Raw genomic sequence first — 24,045 nt, forward strand, 5'->3', positions numbered from 1 at the left:
TGCCAGAGGCTGTGTGACCTCAAGAAAATCACTTAGCCTTGCTGCGCCTTCCTCAGTCCTTTCTCTGTAAATACCTCTAACCCAAGCAGGGGGTGAGAAGTAGGCATCATCTAGCTCATAGCACACATCTCCATAAAGGGCCAAGAGTAACACCAGATTCGTAACTGGTGCAATCACAGGCTGTTAGGAAGGTGCCTCTCCCACTCCCACCTTAGGTTCCCATTGCCTTTCTCACTCCATCTGTCTCAGGTCACTCATCCCCACTGTCCCTAGATAATATAACTTCCATCAGTGTAGCACTCTGTCATAAATGTCTGCCTGGGGAAGAAGGAATGGAGATGGGCTACAACAGGAGCAGCAGCCTCTGGGTGTACAGGATACTGCTCACTCACAGCTCGTGCAAGAACAGCCCCTCGGCTGGAGAGGTGGCTAAGGAGTTAAGAGAGCTTGTTGCTCTTGCAGAGGACCGAGGTTCAGTTCCCAGCACTCATGAGCACATGTAACTCTAGTTCCAGGGGACCCGATGACTTTCCACAGGCGTCAAGCATGCACATGCTACACACACACACACACACACACACACACACACACACACACGCACACACGCACGCACGCACACACACATACACACACACACACGCACACACACACGTATATATATGCAGGTAAAACACTGAATTAGTGACAGCACCCCACTTTACAGATGAAAAGACTGAGGATCGTGAATGTCTGACCAGGCAGGGGTTGAGGCTATGGTGAGCAGGCTATGTGCCTCTTATCCTATCCTGTCTACCACAACCAGGGAGCCAGCACAGTCACCCCTGGGCTCTGCTGACTCGGAGGGACAAAGGCAGACAAGGAGGAACATTTGTTGTGCACCTACTAGGTGCCAGGCTCACACCTGGGTCTCTGTGCTATATTTTGCAACAGCCTCCAATGTAAGACAATACCCAAATTTACTGGTAATGAAGGTCTCCTACCTAGATAGACTAGAGCTAGAGCTGGGAATCAAAGCCTTTGTTGGATAGCATTGTCCCTTAGCCTTGCCTTGCCACCTGCCTTGCCACTGTGTGTGAAAGTCATAGTTAGAGAGGAAGGCATCAGCTCTTCCCAGAATGCATTATCTCTGCCAAGATATGATATCCAGTTATCAGTTAATTCTTGTCAATAAGGGCAGACCCTGGCACCCTGGGAAGGAAATAGGGTAATGGCAGAACCAGCAGGGAAGGGTCCTAGATCCCCAAGTCCCATTCTTAGGAAGCTTAAGAAGCCACCCAGCACTCTGAGACTACCTTCCTTGGATTGGGGGTGGAGAAGTGAGGCTCACAGAAAGGTGCCAATGTCACAAGCACAGGTAAAGCCAGAGGCAAATCGAGAGGTCATGGGGTGTCCCTATTTATGACCTGAGCTATTCCCAAATCCTGATGGCCCACATTCTTCCCAGCACAGCCTGGAGAATCCCTCACTGGGACACTTACTGAGTGTATCTCATTTTACTCGCAAAACATCTGCAAAGAATTTCTGAGAGGTTCCTTCAGATCCTGCAACAATGGTGGACAGGGCCTGAGGGCCCCTCATTCACCCGGAGAGGGCCGAGTCTTCAGAAATGGGCTGCTGGCGAGCCTGTGTCTGAACACCTTGCCGACCAAGAGTAACAAACCGAGGCAACTGACCTCTGAGAGGCAGACTGGCCTTTGTCACCCCTTCACAAAAGGCAGATCATGAGGCCCAGACACAAGCCCTGACAGCCGGGCTCCAGGGTACGACCCACTCTCCTGTAGCTCACAGCTCTTATTCCAGCCCACCAATTCACAGCCCACCTCTCCAGCAGATCTTCCACACATTTGGTGAGTGAATGCCGGCTCCACTGAAGCTGGTCCCTACAGTGCTGAGAGCTAGCTCCTACGGTGCTCAGAGCTAACCCCTATGGTGCTCAGAGCTAGCCCCTACGGTGCTAAGGAGTCTGCCCTGAAGTACCAGGGGCAGAAGAATGTCTCCATCCAAATCTTGACTTCTGTCACCTCAGCCAAGCATGACGTGCCCATGCCCCTGCCCTCAGTGAACATTTCCTGAGCACCTACTGTGTGCTAGGCATTGTGCTGCAGGCTGGATGGACTAAGGTGTGGGATTCAGGTGTGGTTCTGCTTTTGCATGGAGACAGAAAGCAGATTACATCACTCTGTTAGCTGAGGACTCCAAGGAAACAAACCCCTCATTGATGGTAACTGGGGGTGTCAGAGTTTGAAGGCTCTTTGAGAAGAAGAGTTTCCTGGACAGGGGCACCCAGACCATGCCCCTGACTGGTGTGGGCCAGGTAAGCCAGGGATGACAAGAAGGGAGACTGAGTAGATAACACAGGGAATCCTGCTGAGTATCAGGATACTGTCTTGGGCTATCTCTATCCCACGATATTTTGACTATCGTGGAGTCAAAGAGGGTGATTCCCAGAGCCACAGACAGAAGGAAGGCCTGTCTGAGGTCACCCGTGACTCCAGAGACTAGACTAGAACCAACCCCCCAGGCCTCTAGTGAGGAATCCCCTCCCTTTCCTCCACCTTACCTGCAAGTCTTCCTGGCCACATATCAGGGATTTCTACACAGAAACCTGGGGAACCAACCCCAAGTGTCTTCAGCTCAGTCTGGGTGACAGGGCACTTGCCGACCACTCCCACTACTCCTCACTTAGCTGGGTGACTCCGAGTGCAGGCTCTGAGCCTGCACTCGGAGTCCCTGAACCTCAACATTCCCATCCGCAAACTTAGAACCCAGGGGACCACTGCCAGGCTGCCCCGAAGACCAGTCAGTCTCCTGAGGGAGGAGAACATCAGCAAGGGGATGGGGGCAGGGGTAAGTGTTCGTGCTGAGGTGCTGAGGTGAAGTCAGAGCCTGGTTAACGCCCTCTCTGTTCGGCTCCATAGCAGTCCCATGGGGACAGAGGAAATGAACCCTGTCCACACTGGCCCCAAAGATTCCATCCTCCGCCCTTTGCGATTGCTGCCCGTGGTTTGCACCGGAATATTATCTGGGTGTATTTACGGTATCTCACTGGAAACCACAGAGTGCACTGTAGATTTTTTTTTTCTCTTCTGCTATTTAAAGCCATTGGGTCAGAGAATGAGCGGTCTAGAGTGACACCAGCAGAAATGTTCAGAGATTGGGAAAACAGACAGATGGAAAAAGGTTGCTCTCGCCAGACTGGTGCAGTAGCTGTTCGCAGCCCAGTGTTCTGCCACATGGTAGTTAGGAGAGCCTCTGTGTAGCCAAGAGATTTTAGGGTTAGGAATCATGTGGGGGCAGGGGCAGTCAGGTGAAGAGACAGGAGACAGAAATGGGGAAAGGATGTACCATTCACCCCACTCTAACCTGCTGTTCCAATCCCCAATCCAGGGAAGGAGACTCTATCTGTGGGTTCCTCTTCCTACAGGGTCGGGCCACAGCACTGCTAACTGTCCCCTAGTGGGCACCATCCATTCATTATTACTCTTCCCTACATTTAAAAATATCCTTTCTGCCACTCTATGAGGCACCATAAATGTATCCAGGTTGTTTCAAAGTAGGACCCAGAGTCTGGGTAACCCGGGGTCACAGCCTGGCTCTGCTCTCCATCATTGCAAGGTCCTGGAAAGTTACCTTTTCACTCTGTACTAGGAATTATGAACGGTCTTTCTAAAAAGGTTGTTAGGAGCCTGATACACACCTGGCAGGAATCAGTAAGTGCCTCAAAGCAGAGGCACTGTTGGTTAGCCTGGTATCTGCCGTGACGTGGCTGTAATGTCCCCACTCCTGTTGTGCTCCCCTCCATTTGTGGTCAGCACTTTATCCACCTGCATTTTCTACTGACAAGTTTTCTTTCTCTCCCCATGAGGTTGTGGGAACCTAGATTATTGACCTATGAAATCTCCAGGTTGAATGAATGACTGTGTGAAAGTAATTGCGTGAATGTACATGTGTGAGTGTTTGTGTGTGTGTGTGTGTGTGTGAGTGTGTGTGTATGTGTGTGTATGTATGTGTGTATGTGTGTGAGTGTGCAAGTGTGCAAGTGTGAGTGTGCAAGTGTGAATGTGCGAGTATGTGTGTGTGTGTGAGAGAGAGAGAGGGAGTGTTTGTGTGTGTGTGTGTGTGTGAGAGAGAGAGAGAGGGAGTGTGTGTGTGTGTGTGTGTGTGTGTGTGTGTGTGTGTGTGGACTGTCTACCATAGGGAAGCTGGAAAGACCATGTAACAAAAAGCTCATCTCAAAGAATAGTGTCAGGAGAGCGAAAATCCAGGATGAACTGAGGCTTGCAAAAAAAAAAAAAATGCAAACGAGACAAAAAGCCCTTTGTTGGCTGTGTTCTAGGCGAGAATGGGGAAAGAAAAGGGCTTTTGCTTGGGCAAGATGGCGCATTGTTAAGAAAGGCACAGAGAAAGTGGAGCTGGCCGCCCCTCGCTCTATCTCCCTCCCTGGAAAGGACTTCCCATCCATCCTGCCAAATGGCCAAACACTGCTCCACTTTCAGAGGCTGTGGGTAAAAGACAGAGCATTTTGGGGACCTGTAGGGGTTCTCAGGCAAGGGATGTGGACCCAGATTGTCCCCTCTAGTAAAGGCGTGCATGGCTCAACCACCCGCCCCCAGGGAGAAAGGATGACACACACTTGGTAGCAACACATCAGAGTTTCCCAAGCACTAGACAGAGGTGGGTAAACCTGAGGCTGAATCCTGGGTCATGTGTGCCCATCCCTGGAAAAATTCTGCAGGAGAGTACCAAATCGGAGGCGGTGAGCATTTGGAAAGGAATGTAGCCAGCCCTGAGCACATGATGGGAAGCCACCATTCTCTGTTGATAACACTGTGTGTGCAAAGAATGTGATTACCACCCAACATCCTGATCGAATCTCTTGGACAGCTCCCTGTCAGAGCAAAACCTTTCCATAGGAAGGCTGGGAATGACAGAGCATACCTGCCCCCTTGGGAGGGGGCAGAAGTCTAACACCAGCCTCAGCTACATAGGGTGTTTGAAGCCAGCCTGGGCTGAACGAGACCATGTCTCAAAAACAAAACAAAACAAAGAATCACCGGGGATTCCTTGTTCTCCCTTTCTTTCTGGAGCCTCCTTGCCATTCCTGTCCATCACACTCGCATCCTGCTGGCCCATCGTCTGTAGAATCCAGGATCCTGTATGAGTCACAATACCACGGCTCAGCCATCCCTGCCACCTCCTTCCATTCTGTCCTGTAAGACCAGCCCCTACTTCAGGTGGCCACTCAGGCAGCTCTGTGTTACAGTCCGTGTGGACCATGTACTTCAACTCCAGCTTTATCTGTTCCACCATTAGATGGTGAGAGAGCAGGGTCAGAGCCTGTGGCTGACTAGTGTGTCGCTCACCAGCTTTTATTACACAGAGATTCTATCTGTGGGACAAGTGAATGAGTGTCTGGTGTGCAGAAAAGGTACGAGGGGATCTTAGCCCATAAGCATTTAACAGCCCCAGATTAACCAAACACTGCTCAGAAGCAGTAAAATGTCCTGGACTTAGGCTTTGGGTCTGAGCTCTTCATTCTGTCCCATGCATTCCTGGATGTATGTCAGACATGTCTGTGAGTTTTTATTCCCCTTGTGTGAGACGTCTGGCATCTGAGTTTCCTGGGTGCCTTCCGGGAATTGCTGAAGAATGCTGACTGAAAAGGACCTCATTAGCCCCCATCCACATCAAATGCTAGGAAGGCTCCTGTTCTGGACCCATAGAAAAGATGTTGGACCTGAGAGACAGTTGGCCCCAAATCACAGTCTGAGTTCAGTTGCCTGTGAGGGTATCTAAGAGTAGCCATTCCCAGGATGTGGGTCTCTGCAGCACTATACCTTGAAATAGCTGGGGCCTCTACGTGGAGGCTGCTCAAGTTGTTTCTAGTGCCTTTAGTATACTGGTGGACACACTGGCCCTCTGAGAGCAAAGAGTGTTACATGCTGAGATCCCCCAATCACCAACCATGAAACCAAACCCCTACCACATGAACTGAAGATCCAACTAGAGTTGGGTATCAGAAAAATGATGTCCAGGCAGTGACTACGAAGATGGTTTGAACCAGGAGGTGATGAGAAGTGGGCTGATTTGGAGACACGATTTGAAGTCAGTGTAAAGAATTCAGGTCGGTATAGCCTTGCCCATCACCCGAGCATCCTGCTGGCCCATCCTGTCTAGAATACAGGATCCTATACGAGTCACAATACCAACAGTTTCTGCCACTCAAAAAACAGAGCCTGAGGCATGAGTCCCCAATTCCTGAGCCGTGTCCCTATCAGATTGGCACACAGGGGGAAAGGAGATCCTCCCAGATCCAACCCACCAGGTGCCAGGGTTTTACATCCTGTATCATGTGGTGCTTCTGCCACCTGGCATTGTGGACCATGTCAGATGGGCATGGTGAGAGGGGACGGGTCGCATGCCCTCTCAAAGTTGTGGGTGGGACAGAATGGAAGCCTGGATGTGTGGCTCCAATTCTACAGCACATCTAGCTGCCCTGCACAGCTCAGCACCAAAACCTCTTAAAACACACAGTTTGAGACTGAAGGCCTCAAGTCTGACTCACGCACACAGACAAATCCCTCCAGTGATGGGAAACTCACTACCAGGTCTCAGCCCTGCCACAAAGCAGCCACAGGATGCAGCTGATTCTTGCCTCATTATTACGCTGGAAGGACGGGGCATGAGCAAGGGCTGTCTCCATTTCAGGCCGTATTTGAGCCTCAGTGAAGAAGAGCAGAGAGTGAAGCTCCCCACTGGGTACTTGCTAAGGCAAGCCCTGGATCCCTGTACCGTGCTGTCAGTATGACCATGTCATCCTACCCCATGGGGAAACCTGCAAGCGAATGGGGAACTGGGCAAAGGCATGAAGAGGCAGCTCGTGGGTAAGTAAATACAACCTTCTCCCTTCAGTGGGAAATATAAACCACAAGGCAGATGTCAGGGAGCTCCATGTGGGGCACCCATCATCCTGGCAGGAATGTGGAGGTCTGAGAAGTCTTGTTGGGGAGGTTGTGTGTGGCACTGTGTAATGTCAGAGGAATCTGCCACAGTCATCATTAACTACAACTGAAATGAATGAACTTTATGGGGAGGTGCATGTGCTACAATGAGTAAAATACATGCCACCAGGGACACAGAAACCCCCCACCCTCTGCATTCATGGGAGGGACAGGTCCCATGATGAAGGACCATCACTCATCCATTGGATTTGAGGAATGGACAAGACAAGGGGCTGCAGATGTAGTTCAGCGGCAGAGCACATCCTTAGCTTGGTTAAGGCTGTGACCCCAGTCACAGCCAGTCTCTTCCCTTGCTCTTAGACCCAGACCACTCTTCCTACCTTGGGTGTCCCACCTCTGGGCCCCTTCTAGCCCTCCAGCACCTGTATCACGTCACAGGCTTGCTGCTACAGGCGCAGTCATGCCCCCATAACTCACACTGAAGCTCTGACCCCTAGCTCTCCAGAATGTGGCTGGAATTGGAGAGGTCTTTAAAGAGGTGGTTAGGTTAAAATGAGGTCAAATTGTGGGCCAGATCCCATGAGACTGGTATCTTTTTAAAAGAACCACGAGAGTTTACATGAGGGAAAGGAATGACCAGGTGAGGACACATCAACAAAACAGCCTTACTGTGGGTGATAAGAGTGCTTTCCTAGCAAGTTCAAGGCCCTGGGTTGGCTCTCAGGCACCAGGGGAGGAAACCCTGGGAGGGAAAGCCTTATGTAAGTCCAAGAGAGAGGCCTCAGGAGAAAGCAACCCAGTCAGGCCTTGATCTTGAACCCCAGTCTCTGATAGGAATGACATTAGCTGTTTAAGCCCCAGATTTGGCATTTTGCTTCTTATCCATGAGAGATGGACAGAGTAGAGGTCTCACGCTGGACAGCAAAGCGCCTTACCCTTGGGTTGAGCATGACTGGAAGTCTAGCCTCATTCAACTGTATAGTCAGAGGAAGTATTGGGGCTTTCACAGTGTGGCTGGACATAGCCCAAGGCTCTTTCCTGGGGTCTTAAACTCGTTGTGGTCCTGAGAATAAAATGGCCACCTGTCTGTCCCCATCGTGTCATTAGAAAACAACACAACCTCTGGTCCAGCTGTTCTGAAGCCAGCACCATTCCTAGTTTTCCAGTTCCTTAGGTGTTTCAACAGTCCCCTTTTCACCTGGGTGTGTTGGACTTAGTTTCAATTTCTACTTCCAATAGGCCTTGTCTGGACATGCTCACAGCCTTCTCAGATCTTTATATGAAAACCAGACACCCAGAAGGGAAGGCAGAGCCAGGAAGCTCAGGCAGAACAGAGAATCACAGTTGGGATGGGCGTGAGCAGGTGGGAGAATGAGAGTCTTCAGACCTCAGCACAGGGAAGTAGAAGCTTACCTTACCTCACAATCTACGTGCAAATTCCTAGCCTCCTGAGATGCTCCTGACATGACTGCTCGCCATGCAAAACTTCCTTTCACAGCTTCACTTGCAGCTAGGTGAAGCCATGTGACTAAGTTCTAGCCAGTGGGATCTATGAAGATACAGAGGGTGGGGCTTCTGAGAAGTCCCTACAAAGGCAACATGTGTGCCCTATGCTTTAGAGTGCCAGCGGGAGGGGCTCCATATGTTGGAGACTTCACCCTGATCTTCACCCCTATGAGACAGCTCTAGTCAGCCGAGGCAATCAGCTGGTAGGGGAGAGGGGACTTGGTTGAGGAACCCAAAAATTCTCAACCTGAGAGATAGCAGGATACCTGTTACTATAAGAGAAAGGTTTGACTCATATGAAGTCAATGGTGGGTAAATAAGCATTGAATAGTGATAATGATTAAGACTCAGCCCACACTTTGGTGGTTGTGGCTATGGTCAGGTCAGAATCCTCCAACAAACCCCAAGTCCTAGAAATTCAAGCTCCTTAGTCTGGGCTACCTTATTCTTCCTGCTCTAGCTCCTACTTCCTCCCAGGGTATCCCAACATTGCTATGTCATATGTTTCCTCGTAGTTAGCTTTACCTGTCCCAACAGGCACGCCTCTAACCCAGTTCTTTATTGCTTCCCAGAATACTGGTGGCATTCCTTAGACTGTGTTGAGGCTAATCCCACAGTATGTAGCCAGGTATGTGGGGGTGCTATGACCTAGGGGTTCCTCCATCTTGGTCCCCTCTGCCACAGTCCAGTGGGCATCATCACGGTGTGGCCATGGGGTGTCTAGACTCATTCTAGAACAGCAAGCTGTAAGAGATGAACTCTGTCCTGGGAGACCCTGTCACTCACTTTGACCATGTCCCTTCTGAGCCTCAGTTTACTGATCTGTAGCAAGTTTACTCATTATGCCCCAGCAAGGCCGTTAGGTTTAAGACAATGTCAGAGAACCATCCTGGGTGTTTGAAGAGGGATAGGATATTTGAGAAGGACAAAGCTGAAAATGGACAAGCAAAAGGCTCGGGAGGCTGGGATTTCAGAGGCCTCAACTGCAATCTTGGTGTCGACACCTTCCTGTTACCAAGCTAAGTTGGTCTACTCTCTCTCTCTCTCTCAAGCCAAAAAAAAAAAAACAAACCCTAAATCAAACAAACAAACAAAAACTGATTCTGATGTTGAGGGGAAGGAGAGGAGAGGGGAGAAGGAACTTCATGTAGATCTAGAGACTGAGTTCTAGGAAAGGGGCTCTGCAGGAGGGGACCTGTCTGTTCCTGTCATGTTGACCACAGGTCCCAGTTCTGTAGTTAGTATAGTCTGGTGACCAAAGTAGGGAGACCTGTGGCAAGATTGCCTGGAGGCAGGGAAGGATGCAGTCACTGTGAGCTGGCTGGATCCCCTGCACCTGGAGTAGGAAGGTAGTGGGAGATGTTGGCTGATGCAGGGCTGAAGGAGCAGATGGGGAGGAAAGCTCAAGAGACTTGAGTGCACACGGAGGATTTGGACTGTGGTACTCATCTCCAGAGAAGCACTGAGGCCCTTGAGAGAAGCCAGTAAAAGAGGACGGGGCTGGATGGTCATGAAGCAGGTAGGCAATGGTTTCCCACTGGCTGGAAGGAGTGGCCCTTTAACCAGTCTTTCCTAGAGTAACCCTGTGGTCTGATTTCTACTTAAAAATTGTCCATGCCTGCTGGGAGCAATGGGAAGGTGGGCTAGCCTGGGAGCCCAGATGACAGCAAGGAGGCTGGGGAAGCCACTGGAATGTGGAGGATGCTGGACTGGACTGGTAATTTGGGGCATCCCACTGCAGTACTAGTGCTAGGGCTGAGGAGAGCATTCAAGGGGGCCTTTGTAGCCGAGCTGTGTGGATAAGCCCGCCCCCAGAGGGACCTGTATTGTCCTGTGCCTCCGGGAAGGTCACAGTGCAGAAGTGAGTCTGTTGACATCTTGGCCCCCCAAGTCTTACACCTACAAGTAAGATGTCTCCATATTTTTTCCTACAGTCCAGGATCTCCTGAAGATCAGTGATATTCTCTACACTCATTCCACCACAAACATCACGATCGTCTTACAAGTTGAATGTATGTGTGTACGTGCTCAGGCATACGTACACGTCTGCACACGCCAACTCTCGCCCCCAAGCACTGCTATAGGAATCAGGTGGATTGTGTCACAGGACTATGAATGCTGGGCCACAGTAGGGAATGGTGGGGACTGTGGCAGAGAATAGGTCAATCATACCCTACCCTCAGGGGGCTATATTCTTAGCTCTAAACATCACAATGATGCCCTACACACATTAAGTAACCAATAGATCTACCCATTTCCCGAAAATGGCTGCAACTCCATTCTGTGCGTAAAACGCCCCACATTTAAACTCAGGCCTCCTTTGAAAAACGTTATATCCGCCAGGGAGCCTTTAGGCCATTAGTTGGTGCTCAGAGCTTTGCCTGTAACCAACAAAGTGGCATGGCTTCCAGCTGCAATCCCTGGATGTCAGTGGGAGACCTTAATCTGAGCGGAACATGCACAAGATACAATCAGCATGGGTACTGGAGCTAGTGCAAGTGACGGGATCACAGAGGGCTCCCAAGGGTACTGCTGACTCGTCACAGCTCAGAAGACCCTGACCAGGGTGTCTGATGATCACATACCCACTTTGAGCTCCTTCCCGAAGACAGTGCGCTCTCCCAGCGCTGAACAGTTCCAACGGCCATTGCGGAACTGAAACTGACACTCGTCCAGGCCCATTTGGGAGCCTTCTCCTATGACGATGATGGCGTCCGGCCGACTCTGGCAGATTGCCCGCTGTCTGGGAGCCAGGCCTGGGATCTTGTTACAGATGATGCTCGCACCCAGAGCCACAACCGAAGAGAAGTCACTGGAGGGGACAAAGAAACAGGGGGTGAGACCTGAAGGAAGGCTCTGGCTGGCAAGTGCTGGCTGGGGTGGGGGTGATGTCCTCTCAGCTACTAGAGAGGACCTCCCACAGAGCCACAGCCAGGAAGAAGTCTAAGGTAGAGAAGGGCAGGAATTTGGCTACAAGTCTTCTAAACACCTAGCTGATGACCAGGAAATGCCTGTCCCTGCAGAGAGCCATGACACCATGGGTCCTGAATTTCAGAGAAGCAATTTTCTAGTGCCCAATGGGGCAGACCCCTTTTCCATCAAAGCCTGCCTTCACTTTCTAATCTGGAGCCAGTTCATACCCCCTCTATGTATCTCGGAGCCTGTACTGCTTAAACAAGAGCTTCTGAGAGGCAATCTGCACCTCAGGAGGGTCGATAGGAAGCACATATTGAGGTGCCATTTTTATTGCTTTTGGAACTAACGGTTCCCAGGGTTAGTGCTGGAGCCACCTGAACAACACAGGTAAACTTAGAGTACCACAAATATGTCACACAGAGTAGGTGACACAGAAGCCAGTCGTACTTACCAGACTGAGAAACTTCAAGGGACTTGGGGACCTTAACCCTGGGACCCAGCAGAGCAGTTCAAAGTCACTGCAACTCTTATAACTGGCACCTCCCTCCAACAGCCCTGGAGAGAAGGCCACGCCCCCTGACCTCCGCCTCCTCTCCTAGGGTAGCTGGGCCCCTAGTGAGCCAATGAAGTGTCTGGTCAGGAGAGACCAGGGAGGTTTATTCTCTGCCGTTCCCCCCCTTCTCCAGTCCTCAGTGTCTCCGCCCTTCGTTTCTAATTAAAAATAAGATAATACCTAACGCGGCTAGAGCCAATGGGCCCGACCTCGCTTCCTGGATGCTGGATGAGTGGATAAGGGCAAGGCGGTAGTGAACGGGCCAAGATGAAGATTAAAGCAAGTGAGGGGGAAAAAAAAGAAAAGAAAAACCATCCAGACGCGGGCGAATCAATAACACTTAAAACACGCCCGCAGGCAGGCAGCGTGCGAGCCCAGAAGCCGCCTCTCGATCCGCGGTTGGGCTGGAGGCCGCCTAGTCCACTCAGAGCACACTTGGTTTTGAAATCCCGTTCCAGAGAGGTGGGGTTGGGGAAGTGGGAAGCCTGAGGGTGGCGGCGGAGAAACACAAAGGGTCTGCCACACACGCCCCCTGACTTCGGGTCCAGTCGTTTCCAAAGCAGCAACAGGAGGCTCACAGGTACTGGGGGTGTGTAGAGAGGCAGGTGTGAAGTCTACCAAGGTGGCCCTTTGGCGCTGGGACCTCTGCCCATAATAAGCCCCCCGCATCCCCCGAAACACCGTGCTGCACACAAGTCATTTCCGAAGTACAAAGAGAGAGACCGTGCAACACAACACAAGCAGCGTCTGGAGCCACCTGCTTCCACTTTCCAGTAAGAGTGTCTCCTGCCCCACCTCCTGACACGCCTGGGTTCTTTGGCTCCCACCCCAGCGACCCCAGGGTCGGGCTGGCTTGCTTTCCTTGGGTGGCGACTAGAGAGCATCTTTCCCTGGTGTCTCCGACCACCCATTAACTATCTCTGGTCTTACTATTTGGTTCTGATTGTTAAAGGTGCTGTCCCCCCCCCAGCTTGGGAAAGGGGGTCTGAAGATCGCTGAAAATGAGGCGGTGCCAGGGTTCTGAGAGGTGGTTTATGCTTTTGCCAGAGAACATCCCCACTCCTGGGCCCCAGTTTGCTACCTGGGGAGCCCTGTCTGCAAAAGGGCTGCGCCCACACCATCGCGTGTAGAATTCCTGCTGGGAATTGAGCTCTCTCGGGGTGGCTGTGGTCCTGCAGGACCTACTGTGCTTGTGGCTTGCGTGCAGGGACGGGAGGGGGGTAAGGGCGGTCCCTGGGGATCCTATGGAGCAGCTATTCTCCTCCAGAATCCCCAAGCTATCTGGTTCTGGAGGTATCCCTGACTCTGAGATCCTTGGGATAGCCGATCCCCTGCCGGAGTCTGTGGAACTCTGTGCGCCCCTGGGTTGTCTCCTCACGGGGAGCCTTTGTGCCCTCAGGGCTCTGAACCGCCTACTTACTGCCTCTCCTGAGCTAAGTTAGGCAGTGCGCCTCCCTCCCCGGCCCAGCCAACTTTGCTTCTCCGGCACGCGCGGAAAGAACGCGCGCGGCGCTTACCCGATCCGGAGATAGACTATGCCCAGGCTGAGAAAGAGGTGGCCCAGGCAGCGCCGCGCTTTCCGGGTCATAGTCCCCGCTGGTGGCGGGTGCCGCGGGCCGGGCTGTGCTGATCCCGCCAGCCGGGCCCGGCGGGGCAATCCACATAGCCTGCGCAGGGGGCGCGGGCCGAGGCTCCCTGGACGGTCCGTCAGTGCGTCGGTCCGCGCTGGGCACTGGAGACTGTCCTAGAGCGCGGGAGCCGCGGAGCCGGAGGAAGGGGAAACGAGCGCGCAACGCGGGGCGACGCTGCGCGCCAGCGATCGCGGCAAGTGTTTGAGGCGCGGGGACTGCGGGGCGCTGCTGCCTCCCGCCCCCGCCCCTCCCTCTCCGCCCTTCCCCCGCCCGCCTCCCGGAGCGCCCGCCCCGCGCCCAAGCGCCCGCGGGTCGAGGATGTCTGCCCCGAGCGCGCTCTCGCGGCGCTCCTCCGAGCTCGCGGCGGTGGGAGGCGGGGGCGTGGAGCGAAGTTGGGGGTGGGAGGGCGGTGGAATCCTGCCTGCCTAGCATCCTTCGCTAACTCGCAGGTTGAGACCAGCAGGTGCCCAAGGGCCATCCTCTGTGTGTAGAGGATATAGGCTCATTCCATAACCCTCGCGCCTTGTGAGAGCTCTGTCACACCGGCCAGAAATAGGGAACTGGGGTAGCGACTCCTGCAGAACTACTACCCCACACATTCTCTCTTCATCCTCGTCTGTGCGAGGGGGCTGACTGCGCGGAGGGCGAGACGTGACAGGATCCTCCAGAATTTCGCTAGGGTGGAGACTTGGAATTGAACTGAAGCCCAATGACCAGTAACAGAGCCTGAGAGCGCGAGCAGGTGAAAACTCAGTGCGCTCTTACAGCGACACCTGCTGGGTTCGGCAGGTGGTGCATTCTGGCCTTCTATCTTTCTGATCAGTCACTGACCCCAAGTTTCAGTTGGAGAAACTGAGGATCATGGAGGTAAAGTCAAACTCTGATGATTAGCCAGACTGGAACAAGGTATCCACAACTCTAGTCTCTCCACTCCAGGCCTTCTTAGCCTTCCAGACCGCAGTTATTCATGCACACATTTCATGTACATTCATGTACAGCCTTCTTCCATGGAAGCTGCTGTTCACGAATGAATCCACGGGCTACCGGTACCAGCCATGCTGACAACAGTGGATTCAAGGAACACGAGAAACCTTGGTCTGAGAACACTGAGAGATAGACCTTAGTAAGCACGTGTACAGCTTCAGATGGCACAGGCTAATGAGAAGGTCACAAGATGGGGTGATGGGAGAGAGGGTTCTGCGTGCTGGAATGTTCATTTTAGCACTGAGGAGGTGGCTGGGCTGTCCCCAGCCAGTCACAGGATTTGGGCACCCATTATGGTAGAAGCTAGGAGGTGGGTGAAGGAGGAGCTAGGATGAAGAGAAAGAAAGCCAATGTTGTGGAGGGAAGAGATGGGCACTGTAGTCCAAGAAGAGTTTAGAGTCCAGTGGAGACACTAGAGAATGAAGCGGGTGACTCATTTGTGTGTGTATATCACAAAGTACTTTCTGGATGTTCCGTGGAGACATTGATGGGGACTGGGAAGGGAACTGGACCCAGGAGAGCTAGTCTAGTGGTGGACTAGAGAGAGTCCAACATGGGTTCAGGGAACTTTTATTGCTGTTTTGGCATGGAACTGGCTGAAGTGGAGAATAGCCTTGACCTTCTTGTCCTCCTGCTTCCACCTCAGGAGTGCTGGGATTACAGACTGCACTCCCACCCTAGTTTATGGGATGTCAGAGATTAAACCTAGTTCTTTTCTAATGCTAAACCAGTACTTTCCCAACTAAGCTCTATTGCCCCCAGCCGGGGGAAGGGGCACTTTCAGAACATGACCACTCCATGCAAGGAGTTCTCTGTGCCCTCCTGGCTTGCCTCTGGGCAGGCCTGTGACGGCTTTCTCAATGACAGAGAAAAGGTACTGGTGCCAGTGATGGTAAGCGGATACATACAGGAGCCCTGCCCCACCCTAATAACTGTTGTGCTTCGAGGAAGCCAGGAACATGCAGAGCCAGTGCAGCCCACAGTCCTAATTGGGTCCTTGACTGGTGCCATCCATCCTGATTGCTACACAGCTCATTGAAGGCCCTCCAGATGCCACCAGCTATCCACTCAGTTTCCTTGGCTTCTTTGTCTGGTTGAACCATTGTGGACAGTGACCAATGTGTCCCTCTGTGTGCCCTCTCCATCCCATAGCAATGCTTTTATATTCCTCCTCTGCCTAGTCATCTTCAGACAAAGCATCACCTGGTCTCCAAAACATCTCTCTGGTGTGTTACTTCCAATATGCACCATTGTTTTCTTAGAGCAGAGAGTCATTCCTGTCACAGATGTTGGGGCACTCATGACCTGGAAGTCCTGTGGCAGCTGTCCTGGCAAATGCTGAGGGTACCTACTGGGAAGGGGGAGGAGGAAGAATTGATTGGAGAACATACTGAGACAGAAGAGTGGGTGGAAAGAACCCAGTCTCTGCCCTTCTCCAGCAAGGAGTCTGAGGATGGCAAAATGGTCAAGCCCAGAGGCAGCACTGCCCTGTGCCTGCACTGCCCCCAGAGCTGCACCGTGTTACCTGTGAGCCCCTGTTCTCATTATCACATCCCTGTGTATATGAGGAATGTGATCATGGAGGATTAAATATCCCCATATCCTCACAGCCTGTAGTATATGATAGAGTTGAGATTTGAACTTGAAGCACTGGCTCTAGCCAGAGCTCCTACACTACCCCTTTATTTGTGTGTGTGTGTGTGTGTGTGTGTGTGTGTGTGTGTGTGTGTGTGAACGCGTGTGCGTGCACATGTACACATGTGCTTAAAGGCAGGATCTCATATAGTCTAAGATGGCCTGATCTCACTGTGTAGCCAAAGATGACTTGAACTGATTCTCCTGCTTCTAGGACTAGGATAACTCTTACACTTCCTTTGTGGCATTAACTTACAGAAGAAGAAAGACCAAGGCCACCACAATAGAAGAGACTGTGTTGGGAACTAAGATGGCTGTGTTAGCTTTCGGGTACCATGACAAAATATCTCAGATCAAAGGTTTAGCTTAGTTTCCAATGTCTCATCCCACGGTCATTTGCTTTTGCTACCTTTGGACCTGTAGTAGCTGTGTACATCACTTAGCATAGGGGATGCTGGAATTGTGGCAGCTATCACTTAGCATAGGGGATGCTGGAATTGTGGCAGCTATCACTTAGCATAGGGGATGCTGGAATTGTGGCAGCTGGGAGGCAGAGATGCAGAGAGGCAGGAAGAGACTGAAGGTCCTGCGATAACTTAGTTTCCTTCCATTGGATACCATCTCTTGAAGGATCTACCACTGCCTTCCAGCACCTGGGAGGCAGAGGAAGGTGATCTCCATGAGTTCCAGGTCAGCCTGATCTACATAATGAAACCCTGTCTCATTAAAACCAACAAACAGAAACGTTTCTACAACCCCTCAATGGTGTCACAGGCATCAGTCCTTGGGTATATTTCAGGATCCCAACTGTGGCATAGTATCTGAGTTATCAAGAGCAACTGAGGTCTCAGTGGCAGGAGTGGGCCATAAATCAAGTCAAATATGAGTAAGACACCTCAGTACCTAAGATCAATGGGAAACTTGTTGCCCAGAGTCTTAACAGCTTAGCCTGATTGACAAATGCTGGGGAAGGAAGCCATTAAAGGTGGAGCTCTCCCCTCCCCTTCTTCTCTCCCTTTTTCTTTCTCCTCAGTCCTCATGTGATGGATGGTGTGTGTGTGTGTGTGTGTGTGTGTGTGTGTGTGTGTGTGTATTAGATGCACATTGAACATGGGTCGTGATTTACTCAAAAGTGTACCCCATCCTTCCTCTTTGTATAACTGGAATGCATTTAGCTCTCTTTCCACCTGGTAAAATTGAAACTCACCCACCCTCCAAGGCCCGCCTACATCCCCACTCACATGAAAATCTTACCTTGACCCACCTGGCTTCTACACACGGTTCTTGGTTTCTTCTTCATCCCTTTGTCAAATATCCATCAAGGATTAAAATATTCCAGGCTCTATGACAGAGATATAGAGAGACAGATGTTCTCTGCAGATCCCTGAATGAGTCAGACACATATCCCTACATAGGGCTAGGTCTGTATTTGAAGATAGTGTATTTTATGGTAATTCTTCCTTGGGCTTCCACTGCCCCTGGGTTGGTCTTGGCAGAGCCATTCTTATCCTGAAGGATATCCAGGCCCACACCAGAGGCCTCTCATTAGAGTCTAATCTCCTTATTATAAAGGTCCCTCTGCTCTGCTACACAACTGCACAGGGCTTGTGTCAAACCAAAAACCATGGCTTGCTGAAGAGATCACACATTTTGGGGTCAGCTCTGCCACTTATTAAATTCATAGTCCAAGACAGTTCTTCATTTGATTGTTTGTTGAGCGTGCTCTGCAGCTAGTAGCTTCCAGGTCACTTACTGACTAGAGGGGGTTGAGAGTTCTGAAGAAGAAACTTTATTTAAAGCATCCCAAAATCTTTTGAGACCCAGATCAACTAACTGGCACTGGCTGCAGAAGTTCTGTTTTTGTTGTTGTTGCAAATTCCTGCTAGCCCAGGGCCTCTCTTCCCATTTGCAACCCCTACTTGCATCTTTGAAAGAGCTGTCTCCTGTGGGTGTCTTGTTCTTCGGACAAACCAAGAATACCTGGGCAGGTGCACACTCTGTGTTTTGTCGCCACCTGCTGGAGGAGGAAGAAATGACCAGCCCAGTTCCAGAACCGCAGTAACAGTTGCTAAGAGGCGCTCGCACACACAGGTGAACACACTAATACACACTCATGCACACACAACCCCCCCCACAAAACACACACACATGCGCACACAGAAAAGAAGAGGCATAAAGAAAAATCATAGGCTGCAGAAACCCTTTTCATTGATGACGTAACAAGCTGCTGAGGTCCTGTGCTAGGCAGACTACTGATAAAGAGTTAATGAAGTATGCTGATACCCAGAAGGAAAGCACAGCTGGCCCCAAAGACCCCAGCCAGGACACTTCTTCCCATCACAGTGGTTATTGTGCTGCACTAACTTGGCCTGCATGCTGGCCTGTTGCTCTGACCTGACACAAGCATCCACTGAAGAAATGGATGTGACGCCCAGGTGATACTCTCAAGAGCCTGGGCACCCAGTCCACAGAGAGTGACAGTTAGAAAGAAAAAGAAGTCCAAAGTGGCAAGAGTTACCCTGAGCTCTACTGTGAGAGGCTGAGGGATTCCTCCTGCAGGGGATACCCAAGGGTTCTAGGCAGGACGGTGGCAGTGTCCTATTTGGGACTGCATAGGTGAGGTGATTCTCTGCGTCCCACCGAATTGTGACAGCCCCACTGCATATTTGTTGGGAGGGCCCCAGGTCTCTCTCATAAAAGCTTTGGGCCTCCCGCCTTGTAGCTCTTGCCTGCATGTCCTGTCTCCCAGAGTGGGAGCAGGTGGGACAGGACGATGAGGCCTGAAGATCCCATTCTCATAGCTTGGGAGCAGCAGAAACCTAGAGCCCGATGACAGTCAGCTGCCAGTCACTGTGACAAATCACCCTCCCCAGCCTCTAGCTTGAAGGAGGAAGGCTTTGTTTCCTGTCAGAGGTTTAGGTCCATGGTTGCTCAGCCCTGTTGCTTAGCAACTCATCATAGCAGGAAGTTGTCGGGGAAAGACGTACTCCCCTCATGACATCCAGGAAGCAAGAATGAGACATGAAGGAACTGAGGTTTTCTCTTCTTCAAGGCCTTGCCCCAGTGCCTTATCTTTCCACTGGGCCTTACCTCTGGAGATCCAGTTACCTTCCAGTAGTATCTCAAGCTGGGACATGGGCCTTCGGGGACAGCTAAAATCCAAACTAGGATCCTCTATTTGGTTGAGAGAAGAAAGGGCACCCACTTCCATCCAGTGCTGTCGGGGGAGAGCAACCTGCTCAACTTCTGGTCAACTTCTTGCACAGGGGACAGAAGTGGCTTGTGCACAGTTTCTCCTCACACAGGTGACATCAGAAGATGAAGGAGAGCAGGCCCTCTGTCCCTTGCTGGTCCTCATCTCTCAAACTCAGAAACAAGGCCTGGAACGCTGGGGCAGAGTCTGGTTCTCCCCCCCCCCCGGCAGTTTTGGAAAATAAATGCTTAAATCCCCAGAAGTGAGGCTTTGAAGCGTTCTTGCTTTCAGATGGACACAAACCCAGCACTGCCTCCAAGTGCGTCCGTGGTTCTGTCTTTGTGCCAGAGGCTGTGAGCTAAGCCCACTTTATAGTCTGCGGTTCTGGAGGAGAAAGCAGATTGGAAGTTTCACACCGTCACCCATGCTGTGAAGCAGTCAGGTAAGTGGAGAGGGCTAGGAGCGCTGATTCCCATCGGCACATGGGACTGCACAGGACCCGAGTGGGCCAGCGCTGTTGGCATCAACCACTTTGAAGCTGGGTTTCGTAGCCTTGATCACACCTCCTGCTGCTGACCCGAGAGCAGCACAAGAGACCATAATGGCTATTTTCAGTTGTCAACTCGGTTGCATCTGGAATTAACGAAAATGCAAACACTGGGCCCTCCTGTGAGGGGTTTTTCTTCTTCATTTGATTATTTAGAATGGGAAGGCCCACCCTAAATGTGGATGGCACCTCCTGGTGGCAGATCAAATAAAGGACAACTTTGGGGTTAACCTTCTTCCCCTGATCTTGTGAGCTTTCTGAGTGAAATTACGAAATGGAAACAGGAAGATTCTGGCCCACGATGACCTAGTGAGCAGCATCGCAATCCACACTGCTCATGTTAAGGCTGGTTTTTCCAGGGGAGGAAAATCTTTCAGTTTGGTTTCTTTCTTAGTGAAAAGACACTGAGCGCTGGTGTCCGTTTCTTATCCTGACCCCTGTCTTGGCTGCTCTGGCCTCCTCAGAAGGCTCACATGCAGAGTCTCTCCTCGAGGTGCCAATGCTGTCCCTAGATCCAGCAAATGCTGCTCAGCATCCCCAAGCCGCTCTGACTTGCCAGGGGCAACAGGACATGAAGCAGTCTTTGTGCTTCCCATCTACAAGGCAGAGTTGTGCAACCGAGAGAGATCCAAGCAAAGAGCTCAGGCAGGGAAAGGTCAAGGTCAGGCTGACGACAGTGCCATCAAGTAAACCAGAACCAGGATCCTCGTCCACGGGAAGCATGACGCAGTTGGGCATCGCCACAGTCCAGCAGCAGTATGTCGGGACTCGGAAGAGGCATGGAGGGACTGGATCTCCAAATCCTCCTGAACAGAGAGAAAGTGATAAGATTCATCAGAACATGGGACTCAAGAAAGAGTTGGCTTAGTGTTCATCATCTGAAATCTGTGGCAGGCATGTGGTTGGGTAACAAACCCTGTGTAAAGTTAGTAACTGTTCAGTCCACTCACATTTATTTACCTTGGATTAGGTTTGAGAAAGAAGAAGTTCCACACATTTAAAACCAACACTCACCGTGACCTTTGGATGCTTTTTGTCCCTTCCTCCCTCCCACCTGCCTTTCTGCCTTCCTCCTACCCTCCCTCTCCTCTGATCCTTCTCACCCTCCTTTCCTTCCATATTTAGTGACTATAAAGACATCTAGAATGATGTTACCCAATTCAGATTTGCGGTGTGGGGCATTAGGTTTTGCAATGGTTTCCCGTCCCTCCTCAGTTTTGCAGTATATCTTGAATTCTTTTTTTCTCAGGCTATTGTTTTTACTTTTTCGTCTTTTTAGTTTTCCCATATTTTAACTTTTTGTTTTTTTTGGTTCTTTTTTTGGAGCTGGGGACCGAACCCAGGGCCTTGCGCTTCCTAGGCAAGCGCTCTACCACTGAGCTAAATCCCTAACCCCAGTTTTCCCATATTTTATTGTCTTTTTAAGAACTTGTTTTGATCGCATTCACTACCTCTCCAACTCCTCTTAGATCCAGCCCCACCCCCAACTCCACCCCCAACTTTGTACCATTTTCTTTTGTTCTTAAGCCCATCAAGTACAATGTGTGACGTCCATACACTCTTGGATGGATGGCCTCTTACCAGAGCATGGTCAACCTACCAGGGCCCACACCCTTGAAGAACACTGACTCTTCCTCTCCCAGCAGCTACCAGTAGCCAATGTCTCCTTCCTTGACCATGCTGGGAATTTGTGTGGCCTGAGCCTTGCACAGGCCTTGCGCATGTTTTTACCTTGGCTGTGGGTTCATATATGTAACTGCCCAGCTGTGCCCAGAAAACCTGTACTCATCCTCTGCCTCTGGCTCTTACAATCTTTCTTCACCCTCTTCCATAATGACCCCTAAACTCTAGCAGGAAGGGGTGTGATACGGATGTCCCACTTAAGAGTGAGCATTCACCACTTGTTCTCTGCATCTTTACCTGCTGTGTGTCTCTGTGTTCATCTCTGTCTCGTGCAAAAAGAATGATGCAAGTTGAGAGATGCCCCAACCTGTGAGCGCAGTAAGACGTCTTTAAGAGTCTATTTAATCCCATGCCCCTTTAGAAAAGCAGAAGTAGGTTCTCCTCTAAAGCCTATGACGTATCTGGCCACAGGTTATTGTTCCTGATAATGATGACAGATACAGTTTTCAGCTAGTGGAGTGTGTCTTAAATTCAATCAGATAGTGGTTGGTCACTCCCTATGATATTCCTGCACCACTGCGCCGGTAGGCACGTCTTACCAGGCCTGCGACCGTCATAACTAACGAGGTTCACAGCTGGGTAAGATGAGCGATTACTTTTCTCCTCCACTAATGTGCATAGCCCTTTGCAGCACTATGAAGGCCAGCCAGTAGTAATGAAGTTTCCAGGTGGGTACTAGGTTGATTTCTTCGCATCCTATAACATAAACATGTGGTGTCCTCAGCAATGGGGTCTTACCACCAAGTTTAGTGGTGGTAACCAAGAGCACTGGTAACAGCCTGTAATGTTTGAGAGTCTATAGAGCCCCACTGGCCAACAACTCCCAAAGAGATGATCCATTCCTGGGACAGGGATGTTGTTGTTGTTATTGTTGTGTTGTTGTTGTTGTTGTTGTTGTTGTTGTTGTTGTTACACTGTGGTATCTAGTAGGGACATTGTTGCCCTGTTAGAGTAAAACTCCATTTAATCATGTGTGTGTGTGTGTGTGTGTGTGTGTGTGTGTGTGTGTGTGTGTGTAAGCTTCTAGAGTAAGTTTCCATATGTCTTTTTCAAAAAATTGTTTGATATTAATTATTCTTCCCTTGTCTACCCAGCCTCCCATTCTCCAAACTGTTTTGTCCTTCCTGTTCCATTATTTCCCCTTTTTAACCTTTAAACCCTGAGTTCTTTCTACCTTTTCTTGAAATCCACCATTATCTCCTTATTAGTTGTCCCATCTCTATGGGTATTTGTGGTGGTTTAAATATGCTTGGCCCAGGGGATGGCACTATTAGGAGGTGTGGCCTTGTTGGAATAGGTGTGGCCTTGTTGGAGGAAGAGTGTCATTGTAGGCATGGGTTCCTAGCTGCCTGAAAACAGTCTTCTCCTGTCTGCCTTTGGTTGAAGATGTAGAACTCTAAGACCCTCTAGCCCCACTTCTGCCTGGATGCTGCCACACTCCCATCTTGATGATAATGGACTGAACCTCTGAACTGTAAGCCAGCCCCAATTCAATGTTGTCCCTTATAAGAGTTGTCTTGGTCATGATGTCTGTTCACAGCCGTAAAACCCTAAGATAGTTTTCCAAACACACATATCTAAAGATTCAAAGCTAAGATCCACAAATGAGAGAAAACACATGACAAATGTCATTCTGAGTCTGAATTATCTCATTCAGAATAGTCGTTTCCAGCTCCATCTACTACCTGCAAGTTTATATTATAAGTTAATATTCCATTCTGTAAATGTGCCACGTTTTCATTATTCATCCATCAGTTAATGGACATCAAGGCTGTTTCTATTTCCTGAGTAGCATGAATAGAGGCAGTGAATGAATGTGGATGAGCTTGCATCCTTACAGTATGATATAGAGCCCTTTGTGTATATGCCACGAGATGTATAGCTGCACCGTGTAGTAGATCTATTTCTAGCTTTTTTAAGACAAGGTTCCTGGATGGACTGAAACTTACTGCGTAAATCAGACTAATGGCAAACTCACAGAGATCCACTTGCCTCTGAATCCAGAATGCTACAATTAAACATGTATGCCACCATTGCCCAGCCATTTCTAGTTTTTCTAGAAGCCTCCACAATGATTTCCATAGATGTTGGACTAGTTTGCACTCCCACCAGCAGTGGATAAGTGTTTCCCTTGTCCCACATCCCCTGCTCCCCTCATCAGCAATGGCAGGCATCACTTGGAAGTAAAAGGATGCCAGAAGGTATTTCAAGCAAACGGAAGTAATAAACAGGTGGAAATGTTCTAATACCCGAGATAGACTTCAAACCAAAACTAGCCTGAAAAGATAGGGAAATAATATTTCATAGACATTAAGGAAAGAAATCATCAAGCAAACCACATTCTCTGGAAGAGCAGCCTGTGCTCCTGCCTGCTGTCTCTCTAGCTCCCTCTTCCTTTTGGTTAATTTGGCCAAAGGTTTTTCAATCCTGTTAAT

The 24,045-nt window shown here is 50.4% G+C and overlaps 1 protein-coding gene across 3 annotated transcripts in view; it reads right to left on the reverse strand.

Annotated features, from left to right (window-relative positions):
* Window positions 1-13,781, reverse strand: part of Wnt7a (Wnt family member 7A) — a 45,874-nt gene extending 32,093 nt beyond the window's left edge. Inside the window, exons 1-2 of one of the 3 annotated variants that reach the window (NM_001100473.1) lie at window positions 13,455-13,781; window positions 11,054-11,280 (exon numbers count right to left, since the gene is read on the reverse strand). In NM_001100473.1, the coding sequence (NP_001093943.1) occupies window positions 11,054-11,280; window positions 13,455-13,525 (298 nt within the window). In that variant the 5' untranslated portion in view covers window positions 13,526-13,781. Of the gene's footprint in view, window positions 1-11,053; window positions 11,281-11,835; window positions 11,976-13,454 lie in introns of those variants that run through there. The other 2 variants (XM_039106917.2, XM_039106916.2) reach the window with 2 other exon arrangements.
* Between the last annotated feature and the right edge of the window lie 10,264 nt (window positions 13,782-24,045).

Source organism: Rattus norvegicus, chromosome 4 (genome assembly GCF_036323735.1).
Source record: "Rattus norvegicus strain BN/NHsdMcwi chromosome 4, GRCr8, whole genome shotgun sequence".
Taxonomy (NCBI): domain Eukaryota; kingdom Metazoa; phylum Chordata; class Mammalia; order Rodentia; family Muridae; genus Rattus; species Rattus norvegicus.